General features: G+C 46.5%; 1 protein-coding gene across 1 annotated transcript; it reads right to left on the reverse strand.

The window, feature by feature from the left end:
- Nucleotides 1–5,623: 5,623 nt before the first annotated feature.
- LOC119046717 (protein FRG2-like) lies at nt 5,624–7,519 on the reverse strand. Its single transcript, XM_037141839.2, has 4 exons — nt 7,342–7,519; nt 6,608–6,685; nt 6,362–6,439; nt 5,624–6,087 (listed from the first exon to the last, which is right to left on the reverse strand). Exons 1-4 carry the CDS (start codon nt 7,517–7,519, stop codon nt 5,624–5,626), a joined length of 798 nt encoding a protein of 265 aa, XP_036997734.2.
- Between the last annotated feature and the right edge of the window lie 4,376 nt (nt 7,520–11,895).

Raw genomic sequence — 11,895 nt, forward strand, 5'->3', positions numbered from 1 at the left:
TGAGAAGGTGCCATTCGGTAAGTGCCCCAGGGACCAGAGCCGGACGCCGGCCCACCCCTTGTGGTGGAAGGAGAGACTGATCACCTCTCAGGCAGGCAATTAGCCCTAAGACCTCTGGAGACCAATTAATTGGCCATCTGGAAGGGGAAACGTATACCCACCTGGGCAGTCCTACTCGGGCGGGACTGTATAAACTCTTGAATGTTTGTCTGTGTGTTTGTAGGAGTGACTGTTTGTGGCTCCACGGGTGACAAACCTACAGATCAAGAGTGACCCCCACCCCCGCTGGAGGAATGGGAGGCCACTGGAGGCCAGCATGCCCCCCTGTACCTGGTCCTACTAAACGGGTTGCCAAGGAGACAAGCAGGGCTACCCCAGCTGAGCCCCCTTGATTGAGCCAGGAGCGAGCTGCAAAGACCTCCTGGGCCTCTGCTGGCGGCCCCAGCAGGGGTCCTTTAGGAAACCAGATACCTTCTGGGACCAGGGAGCCACCAGATTGCCTAAGCAGAGGAACCAAGAGTAAAAAGAATGATAGATAAATCTAGATAAGTAGAAATATGTATAAAGGATGTGAAAGTTTTAAACCTGGAGTAAAGGAAACCTCAACTACTTGTTTTCTGGTTTTGTGGGAAAAGAGCAAACTTCTCACATGTGGTTCTGTTTCTGATCAGAAACCTGTATTGTAAAACCTAGGAAAGGTTGCCTCTAGCTGGTTGGGGAGAATGCCTTTGCCACTTGGGACCCAGGAAGGGGCTTTAGTCTGAGGCAAAGCAGCATGTCTCTGCCATGAGACCAGGCCTGAAGGAGCATGTGTCTGTGAGGCACCAGTGGACGCATTGGTGCAAGAGAATGCCTCTACCTGTGTGTTGTTTTGGAAGTCTGTGTTTCGGATTTTTCTCTGTATCTGCTCTGAGAAGGAAAAAGAAAAAGCCCACTGGCAGGTGACAAAGACCAGGGTTACAGGCGCCTACAGTCCTCAGCCTAGCTGGCTTAGACCCAGACCAGACTGCAACAGGGCTTCAGAAACTCTCCCACTCCCCTCGGAGAGGCCCTGACCAGAGATCTAAAATTATTCACTGAGAAGGAGACTGACCCAGTGTTACTGCAGTGTGTAGATGACCTCCTTTCAGCCGCACCAACCTGAGATGGGTGCTGGGAGGGCCCTTGCCAGCTGTTGGAACTGCTAACTGAGACAGGGTACCGGGTGTCCTTAAAGAAGGGGCACAAATTGAAACAGAGTGGGCACACTGCATACTGACCCCAGAGCTCAGGAAAAGTAGAGCGCATAAACCAGACTCTCAAGGAAGCTCTAGCTAAGTTCCACCAGGAGACTGGACTACCTTGGACTAATTTGCTGCTGCTGGCACTGCTTAGAATTAGGAATGCCCCTAACCCTTCAGGCTACACTCTGTATGAGTTAGTCTTTGGCAGACCTCCTACCATCCTCAGAATAGATAAAGGGGGACCCCAGACAGCAGGAACTCCCATGGTGATGTTACCTTCCGGGGAGGTGAGGCCCACTATGGCTTCTCCCACCCTGCTAGTGGGAGAAGTCTCCACCATGGATTCGCAGCTCACCTGCTGCGCCAGGGGCCTTGGGGGCCTCCTTTGCTCTAGAGACTGGAGCCAGAGCCTTGGGGCTGCCAACGTAGGTGGACGGAACCAGAGTCGGGGTGCTGCCATTTTGGGTAAAATGGATGAGCCCCGTGAATGCCCCACCATGGAGGAAAGAGCAGTCATGGGCGTCGCCATCTTAGAACTGGCTAAGGCTTCTTTTCAGATTATGAGCTCTCTGCTGCTGCTGTGTGGACACTGCAGCAGTCAGGTTCTCTGTGTAACTGGTTCTGATAGGAATAGCTCTAGTTTTGAAGGTCATGAACTGAGGTCCAAGGCTGACCATCTGATTTATAGGGTGTTTGCAAGCTCTAAGCTTCAGAAAAATGAAAAATGTCCCCGCGAATCTAGGGACTTTTAGTAGAAGAAGCCGATAGTACTAGGGACTTTTAGCTGCCAAATCCTGAGTTTAAGTACAGTCCTTCCCAGTGTGGGAAAGGAACAGGGATTAAAAGTGAATTGTGGATAAATCTAGATAGGTAAAAAAGCTATAGAAGGTTTGTGAATATTGCAGAAAGTCTGTGGGAACTTATAAAAATAAATAGAAATGTGGAAGTTTTGGAAAGAAATTATGTGGTGTCAGTTATGGAAGGTGGATCTAATACCCATCAAGATCCATGAAGATGTATCTTGATGGGTATTAGAAGGAGAAAGATTTTCCTTCAAGCTTTGTGTTTTCTCCCTACCCGATCCCTCCAGAATTTGGCATTCTGAAGGTATAAATGATGACCTAAGGTTTCTTTGCATAAAACCAGTAAGACCAATAAGTGGTTTTGTTAACCAGGACTTTGACTGGAATGTCACTCATGAAGGAGGCGTGTATGGGTTCTGGTCATTACCAGAGAGCTCAGAGGAACTTGGATTGACCTGTGAAGCTAGCGAAAGCCCAGGAGAAAATCCTGGTACTTTGGTTGGTTGTGTAGTTCCAGTCAGCCTTTCCAGGGAAGGAAAGAAGTTTGCTTTCCTGAAAGATGGCTAAAAAGGAACCCGTAGACACAATAGAGGCTCAAGAATTTGAGTGAAATGACTGGTACAAGGGAAGCGAGATGGCAGATGTGTGGCTCTGCTTCTGTGCCCCAAGGGGTGGACTGAGAAGTCAATCTGAAGGTTCCCTGAGTGAGTTCCAGCAAAGCGGACTTAAGGATCATAAGTAATCCAGGCTGCTCTTGGTGTGTTTATGCAAATGAAGAGTCAAAATAAAAAGTGGGACCCAAAGTAGTCCCTGTAGTAACAGTAAGGGTGATCTTCAGGACAAAAATTATAGTTCAAGGAAAATCACTATGCTCAGTATTGGCCATCAGAATGGCATAGCTAACTGTCTTAAAAGTTTATTTTCATTTAAGAGTTGAAGCCAGGTTTGTGATGTTACCAAAAATGTACAGACTACAGGTGCAAAGGACCTGTCAAATTGCCACTGTTAAATGTCATTGCAGGAAGGACCTTGCAATGGAATGTCATCCCAAAAGACAGTCTCACAGGCACAACGACTGGTTTGGGGATTATTATGTGAATTAACCTGTGTGTTCTTCTGTTTTCATAGGGCGTATGCCTATGACCTGCCTATGCCAATGACCTGCCTATGCCTATAGATGAATAGTTACAATATAGGCCTCACTTAAGGAGCCCATCTTCGTCATTGCCCTCCCCCACCCCCGCCCTGAGACTCAACGGTTTGATTGAACAGTTGATAAAGGGTTGGGGCGGTCTGTGGGCTTCACTTTAGAAGTGATACTCCCTTTTTTGTCTTGATAGCTTGGACAGAAAGGGCTCAGAAATCTGAAAGGAGGGAAATCCTAATGTATTCCCCTCAGCCCGAGTGAAGTATAGTAGGCCACAAGAGTCTTGGATTGGTGCAGCATGCCATGTACACCTTCCTCCAGATAAGCCATTCTTTACTGAAGTCCCTGCCTTTGTCACTTAATAGTTATAATTTAGTGACAGCCAACTGACCAGGTCCCTGTAAGGTCCTTCCCCTTGCAGCAAGGACTCCGTCCATGCTGTACCCCCTCCCTCCTCTTTCAGGGTACCCCTGACCCAAGGGTAGGTAGGGCGAAGTCCATGTTTAGCCAGAAGTAGTTACAAGAAAATGAGACCTTCGTCCATTGTCCTTTGTATGATTCCAGAAGGAGAAAGAAATCTCAGAACCCCTCCCTAGTAATAGATAACAGGAGGAGAAAAATGATGAGGAAAGAAACCTCATTAATGCTCTGAATCCAGGGAAAGGGGGGACCTGTATGTTCTCAGGAGAGAAATGCTGCTACTAGGTAAATCAGTCAGAGATCATAACAAAGAAAGTTAAAGAAATCAGAGAGAATATAAACCGCTGCACCAAAGAAACAGAAAGTTAGAATTAGAGAACCGGGGAATAAACCCTCAAGCCTGGCTCCAGTGATTGCTCCCCTTCCTGGGACCCCTAATCATCATTTTCTTAGGCCTGAGTTTTGGCCCCTGTGTACTACGGACCATAGTCCAGAGTCTAGAGGCCACAGTGACTCACAGAACAACCGCCAAGATCCTGTCCCTCCAGAGACATCATTATCAGATGATAACCCAAGATTTATAGGCTAGCCTTACAGTGGTGCTAGACCAGCTAACAGTGCTATCAAGCATCAAAGCGGGGAATGTTGGGAGAAATTGATAGTTATGTTAAGACACAACACAGTGACTAGAGAGTGATTTGTTTTTGCAACCCAGTTGTTTTCTTTTGGCTTCTCTGGATGACTACTTATCGTCTGAATGACAGAGATAATGCTCTGCTTTCCTCTTCTGTAACTGCCTCCTGCTTTCATGCCAGAAGTAAGGGTCCAAAGGACGGGCCCTCCCTTGCTGTATAAAAGTAGAGCTCCCCCACTGTTGAGTGCCCAGAATTTGGAGACTGACTCCTCTGGGCCACACACATAAGATAAACTTCTACTTCGTACACCCGAAAGCGGCTGAGTTGTTTTCTGTAACAAGTGAGGAGCAGAGCCTTAGGTATTCACCAAAACAGGGCAACCCACATTGCTGGGTTGTGACATTGTATGTGGGGAGGGGTTGAGAGGGAACAATGGCTTTTGCTCTGCTCTCTGCCAGATGTCACTCACTTCCCCTGCTTCCCACAAGCCAGTTGGGCTCTTCTGGTGCTGATTCCCGTGTGGGTGGGTTTGTGTATGTTCTAGGACCCTGTGGGTCTCTCCAACAAATCCTCCCATGAGGCTGAGAGTTTCTCCACCACTGCAATTCCCACAAGCTTTTATGGCCTCTTTTACATTCCGAGGTTTTGAAGCTTTATTTCCCTGTGTTGAAACCCTGGGTTCCATGGTCTGTCTCACTCCCCAGTTGTTCCTCTTGGTTTATCTGTACACAAATGTTGGACAATCCATTCCACCAGCCACTGCCTTGTAGTGATTCCTCTCTACCCAGCTTCCCATCTCTGCCCCTGGTACCCCTCTGGATGAATGTTTCCTCTTTAACTCCTTGGTTGTCAGACTTCCATACAGTTCAGTTTTCCTGCAGTTCTGGTTATGTTTCATTTAAATTTGTTTTTGCCCTCCTTTTGGTTGTGTGAAGAGACAAGGTCTATCTACCTACGCCTCCATCTTGGCCAGAAGAAAAGTCAGGTATTTCTTTTTTATCCTAGTGTAATTGAATCCCCATTCCCCAGGTATAACATGTTTATTATCATTTTTGTAGACACGTGTATATGTTGAAGAAGTCATGTTATGGTCAAATTGATGTGTAATATATTATCATTGAGTTGGCCCCATTCATGAAAATAAAACACTACATTCTTTATTCAGGAGAAGATTTTTTAATGACAATTCTAACCACTTAGTAGTAACACATTGTCTTGTAAAGAGGCCCTGCTGGTCATCTGGAAGAATCTGGGAAGGAGCAGAGCTCCGATGTAGCCACAGAGCTGCATCAGCTGAATGGGATCCACTGCCTTTAGCTGAGCCCTAATCCCATTGACTGGCAGCTTCGGCTGTCTCCTGTCTGAGGAAGCGGCTGACCTTCCCAGGTTTCTGGCCTAGAAGGGGCTCTGGGCTTCTTCCTCATCCTCTGCTGGACCCCAGGGACCTGGTAGTGGGGCTGGGACAAGCCAGCCCTCAGCAGGGAAGACATAGGCTGCTTGGGTGGCCATGGCATAGATGGTCTGCACCTGGGTGCACAGATGCTCCCGGAGCTGGATGAGCAGGGCATACTTCTCCCAGCTCAGCGAGAAAGGAAGCTGCTGCTTCTGCAGCAGAACGATGTTCTGATAAATGGCCTCCGACATGGTGCGAAGGGAAGTCACCAGGCTTTTCCGAAGTAGAGGAGGTGTCTGGACTCCCGAGGACCGTGATCTGGTCCTCCTGCTGTGCCCAGTGCGCCTTCTCTGGGCTCTCCCATGACAGGCATTTCCAGTCTCTTTGCTGTCACCGCTTTGGTCGGCATCAGACACTTTTCCTATCTTTTCCGAAGTCACGCTGCACATCTCTTCTAGAGAGGCCCCTGCAAAGGAAGCTTGTGGGTGAGAGACGTGCCAGATTAATTCCCAGGGGACCATCACTCCCAGGTCTCAGCCAGTGCCCTCAGGGGAACCCCACAGCCATCCTGCTCCTTTCAAGCCCTTTTATTTCTGTGCGACCACACTTATCCTATGTCCCCAAATGCTCCCTGAACCCCAGAGTCTCCAAAACCACCAAGCAGACCCTCTCCTGCCCGTGCACTGGATGTTCCCCGCTTTTCCTCCTGTGCCCCCCTGGCCCCCAAGGTAACCTCCTACCTGCTGTCTTGCCGAGGCCGTCCCTGGAAGTGCGTTTCCTCTTCCTGGGGCTCTCCCAATTGGAGCAGCTTTCTGGTTCTGCAGATAAAGTGTGAGTTTCAGTGACTGCTCACTTCCCTGCCATTCCTAGAGTTCAGGATCTGCACGGTTCTGGCTGCCACAACTGGGTTCTGGGCACCCAGTTCACTGCCCCGAGAGACAGATACCCATATCCCGTCCCTCTTTCCCCCCAAAGTAAAATCTCACCTGATAGATTGCAGCTATTTCTGCCTTTGAGTCTCCTCTTCTTACAATTCTCTTCCTCATTTGTCTTGGCCTCTGACCCTGGACAAAAAGAGGGAGTTTAGGTGACTGGCCTCCCTGAAGGCACACAGAAACCCCTATTTGTGGACAGTTCTCTCCATCGACTGGTCAGTACTTGTGGGCAACTCTCTTGACTGAGGGTGTTTGGCTCATGTCACACTTGACATGAGCACCATGGTTCCAGAGGATCATTGTCACGGTTCCTCAGGCACCCTGAAGGCTAGGTAACGTTTTCTACCACCCATGTCAAAATAAAACCCAACTGGAGACAAAAGTGCTGGGTTTCACCCTGAGCGGTGTGGCTCAGTTGGTGGGAGTGGCATCCCACAAACTGCAAGGCTGTGCGTGGGTTCGATTCCTGGTCAGGGCACGTGCCTGGGTTGAGGTCTCAATCGGGGCACATAAGAGAGGCAACCAATCAATGTTTTTCTCTCACATCCGTGTTTCTCTCCCCCTTCCTTTCCCTCTCTCTAATCAATAAGCATGTCCTCACGTGAAAATTAAACAAAAATATTTTTTAAAAATCAATCGATCAATCAGTTAGTGAAAATGTTATTTCATCTCTATGGTCTCCCTCTGAGGTGTGTGTTACTATAAAACAAACAAAGAAATAAATAGATAATATGGGTTTCCCTGATCTCAAACCTCTTTCCAGCCTCCACGCAGCCTGTTTTTACCTCGTCTTTGGATGTCATTCTCTCTTGACTGGGAAGAATCCTTGCCTTTTTCTTCTAGTAGTTTCTGATCCACATCTGAGTGCCTTTCTTCAAAAACGTTCTTTTGGGAGGGAGGCTGGTCGGTGGCACTTTGGATGGAGGGGCTCTGGGAGTCTGAGTTTTCTGTCCCCGAATCCATCTTGCAGCCCAGATGAAAGACCCTTCCTGAGACACATCCAGGACCAGAAGTGAGAGTTGACCTGATTTGCCTGCCTTTTATGGGCCACTCACGGGGCGTGGCTCGCTCCTATTGGCTGAAAAGTATTCACTTCCTGTTACTCATTCGAGATTCCCCTAGGCTACATATAGATAAGAATGTAGCTGATTGTGTCCTGTCAACAAACGGCCCCTGCCACGAAAATTATGCCAACAGGAGTTTCCAATATGGGGTTTCCAATGAACCATAGAGCGTTATTATAAATGCAGTGTTATTCCTGCAGGCTTCCCACTTGCAGTGTTGGACTTTCATATGCCCTAGCTCCTCCCGAGGATGCTCTCAACTAATCATGTTTCCTAAAAGTTCCAGTTAGTCTTCATCAAAAAGTTGACTCAGCAATTGATCAAAGTACAATATTAAGAATTCACAAAGGTGGACTCAGATGGCAGGAACACTGTGCAGGGGTCTGGAGGCTCAGTCTGTGGCATTTCCCTCAAATGCACAGTGTGTGAGATGCCTCCGGAAGCAATGGTTGCCAGGCTCTGGTTTTAAATTTGTGCCCAGTTAGCTGTTAGGAGTGCTTCTTAGGAGTGCTATGGCCTCTCACAGTTCAGGTTGAACTGCAGATCCCCACACAGATAAGGAAAGACTATGGCAGGGTCCTGACATAGACTCAAAAACAGGATAGCAAAGCTGGGAAGCTGAGGGATTGAAAGGCAGAGAATTCCTCCCCATCTTGATTCTGGCCAACAATCTACCCAGATTTATTCAAGACCCTGACCAGAATTCTTCTGCTTCTTCCACCATGAAATGAAAAGTCAGGGCTGCTCAAATGTACCTGGATAACAGGCTAATCAGGAAGATAACTTTTAGATCAATAAAATGCATCTATTTTCACAATTCTTCTGCATGGTAATTTCATCCTACAGAGGACACAGAAGAGGTATATTTTAAGAAGTAAGTGTTTGCCAGACCCATTATGCAAGTGATGTATTTCTTTCTCATACTTGCCTTTGGGTCTTTAAGGACTAGATTTTACTGTAGGAAAGGTACAAGTCAATTTTATATATGAATACCTCTGACAAATATCAGATACTTGTATGCAAGTGAAATCATCAATGACCTTAAAGTAATTAATTATAAACATGGTGTCTCAGTAATAATATTTTTAAGCTTTGAAGATAGATATTTTATACATTCACACATTGTATACAATAAAGCATCCCTCTCATTACTCCCGAGACCACTTCGAAGTGTGCCAGCGTCCCACCGGTCTGGTCTGTGTCATCCAATCAGATTTTTGTCTTGGGGTGGGGGGGTTGGGTGAGGAATGGAACCGGAAAACTTTGATGCAAACCTTAGAATTATGTATTTCTCTAAAAAGTAAGTTGGGAATCATAACATTTATTTTTAATAAATTATTCTTCAAATATATATATGGAAGACAACAAAGACTTGCAGGCTAATGTAACTCACAATTATTTATTTATTTTTATATTATCTACTACACAGTTCATATTTGCATTCTCTCAAATTAATCAAACACATTTTAAGTTATTTACTGTACAGCAATAGAACTGATCGATTGTCTGAAAAGATCATTTAAGACCCACTAAAAAGCAGAAGCATATAATTGCAATCTTCATTACTCAGAAGGAAAGTGTGTCCATGATATATAAAAATTAATTTATACTCACTCAAAACAAAAAGGACACAATTCAAAATAAATCAGAATATAATTGTTATATTTATACATTTAGTATTTAAGAGAAATTTTACAGGTTAGTAAATTTTTGTGGTGAATAATGATGATGATAGGAGACTCGAGGATTGGAAAATTTCAGTGTAAATAATTGCTAATGAGCTTAGTGATCAGTGCGAATAAAAGCTATCATTCCAGGAGCTGTCGTCAGGGTGTGACTCACCCTGACTCCAGGAGACCACAAGCAGTTCCACCTTTGTGCCTCAGGGGGACTGCAAGCCGTGAAGATGGTATCTGAGCCATTGTACTCCAGGGTGAGAGGACCACTGTCCAGGACACAGATAGAGACCACTGCAGGGGGCAAGGATACTGCAGGTCTTTTAATCCAATTAACTTTTCCCTGAATTCAAAATCCCTTACTTACACTTTGTTCTCCTGATAAAAAGGGCCATTTTAAAATGGAATGTGAGACGGTCCGTTAGGGTATGAACCCACCATCTCCTCAGTTCGCCGGCCACCTGAATAAAGCGCCCATAGAGAATCAATCCCTGTCTCTGCTCATTGGGTTCGCTATGTGGCAGGCAGTATGAATGCTGGTCTCTTCCGGTTTCATATTTTGGTGATTCCACTGGGACAGACTTTGGGACTCTTCGGTAAGTGTGGGTATTCGGCAAGGAGTCCCATTGGCTGCCTGGACTGAGAGGCCTCAGAGTTTGTGTTTGGAGATTCCCAAGCAGCTGCCAAGTGATTTCACTTGGGGACTCTCCCCCTACTGCCAGCACTTCTCGTCATTTATCATGTTTGATTGAATTGCTGTGCTTCCTGTTTCAGGTTAAAATCCCAGGTCACGACTGAGGTCATCTGGTTAAGGTACCATTTGGTTTACAGAGCTGTGTCTGGAGGGTGGGAGGGGGAAAAGATGTCTGATTTTGTTAAGAAAAGCCCCCGTTCTGGAAAACAGCCCACTGGGGCCAGTTCTGGCTAATCGGTTGACTTATGCTTATAAACGTATGACTAGAGCGAATTCGGCTTTATTTTAATACTGCTCAGCTTGTGTATTGTCTGCTCTAGACTCAGGAGAGCACTGGCCGCTGAATTGGTCTTTAGATTCCCATGTGGAAGATAGTAGAGGCTCAGAGGAGAGGGACCAGGGAGACCTAGATATTATGGCTGCTTCAAGCAAGATCAGACTCCCCAGGCCTCTCTAGCCCTGGGGACCTACTCAGCTGAGGGAACTGGGGAGAGTGCGCCTGAACTGGTATATTTGGGTAACTAAGATGAGCAATGCTCCCATAGCCTTGACTGGGTCCAGTAAACTGTATTTGCATAAACTTGAGTCGACCTGCATGTGCAGAATCATGCTTGTTATGCGATATTTTAGCACTCTGCCGTCTCTATGTACATTTAGTATATAAGGGACTAGGGGTGTCCCGCTGCGTGACTTGTGGCTTGCAGTTTGCATGAATCACCCATCCTGGAATAAAGGCATGTCTGGCATTCTCACAGCCCCGTGAATTTTCTTCCATCTGCCTGAATCTCAAGTTGACCTGCCTAGCCTTGACAGGCTGCAAGGCAATTGCTGATCTTATTATGAACATTTATGTTGTGTCCAATATTTTCTTTCTGTTAGCTAACACAAGGGTCTCAAGGTCTGCGTTAAGGTGTCTGTGAAACAGGCTGTGAGAGAACTCACAAAGAAAAAAAAGTGTAGAGAATAACGTTTTTATTCACTCTCAGAAAAAGGAGGGCTGCTTTCCAGAACGGGGGTTTTTCTTAACAAAATCAGACATCTTTTCCCCCTCCCACCCTCCAGACACAGCTCTGTAAACCAAATGGTACCTTAACCAGATGACCTCAGTCGTGACCTGGGATTTTAACCTGAAACAGGAAGCACAACAATTCAATCAAACATGATAAATGACGAGAAGTGCTGGCAGTAGGGGGAGAGTCCCCAAGTGAAATCACTTGGCAGCTGCTTGGGAATCTCCAAACACAAACTCTGAGGCCTCTCAGTCCAGGCAGCCAATGGGACTCCTTGCCGAATACCCACACTTACCGAAGAGTCCCAAAGTCTGTCCCAGTGGAATCACCAAAATATGAAACCGGAAGAGACCAGCATTCATACTGCCTGCCACATAGCGAACCCAATGAGCAGAGACAGGGATTGATTCTCTATGGGCGCTTTATTCAGGTGGCCGGCGATCTGAGGAGATGGCGGGTTCATACCCTAACGGACCGTCTCACATTCCATTTTAAAATGGCCCTTTTTATCAGGAGAACAAAGTGTAGGTAAGGGATTTGGAATTCAGGGAAAAGTTAATTGGATTAAAAGACCTGCAGTATTCTTGCCCCCTGCAGTGGTCTCTATCTGTGTCCTGGACAGTGGTCCTCTCACCCTGGAGTACAATGGCTCAGATACCATCTTCACGGCTTGCAGTCCCCCTGAGGCACAAAGGTGGAACTGCTAGTGGTCTCCTGGAGTCAGGGTGAGTCACACCCTGACGACAGCTCCTGGAATGATAGCTTTTACTCGCACTGATCACTAAGCTCATTAGCAATTATTTACACTGAAATTTTCCAATCCTCGAGTCTCCTATCACCATCATTATTCACCACAAAAATTTACTAACCTGTAAAATTTCTCTTAAATACTAAA

The sequence above is a fragment of the Artibeus jamaicensis genome, unplaced genomic scaffold, assembly GCF_021234435.1.
Source record: "Artibeus jamaicensis isolate MK-2021 breed Jamaican fruit bat unplaced genomic scaffold, CSHL_Jam_final contig_589, whole genome shotgun sequence".
NCBI lineage: Eukaryota > Metazoa > Chordata > Mammalia > Chiroptera > Phyllostomidae > Artibeus > Artibeus jamaicensis.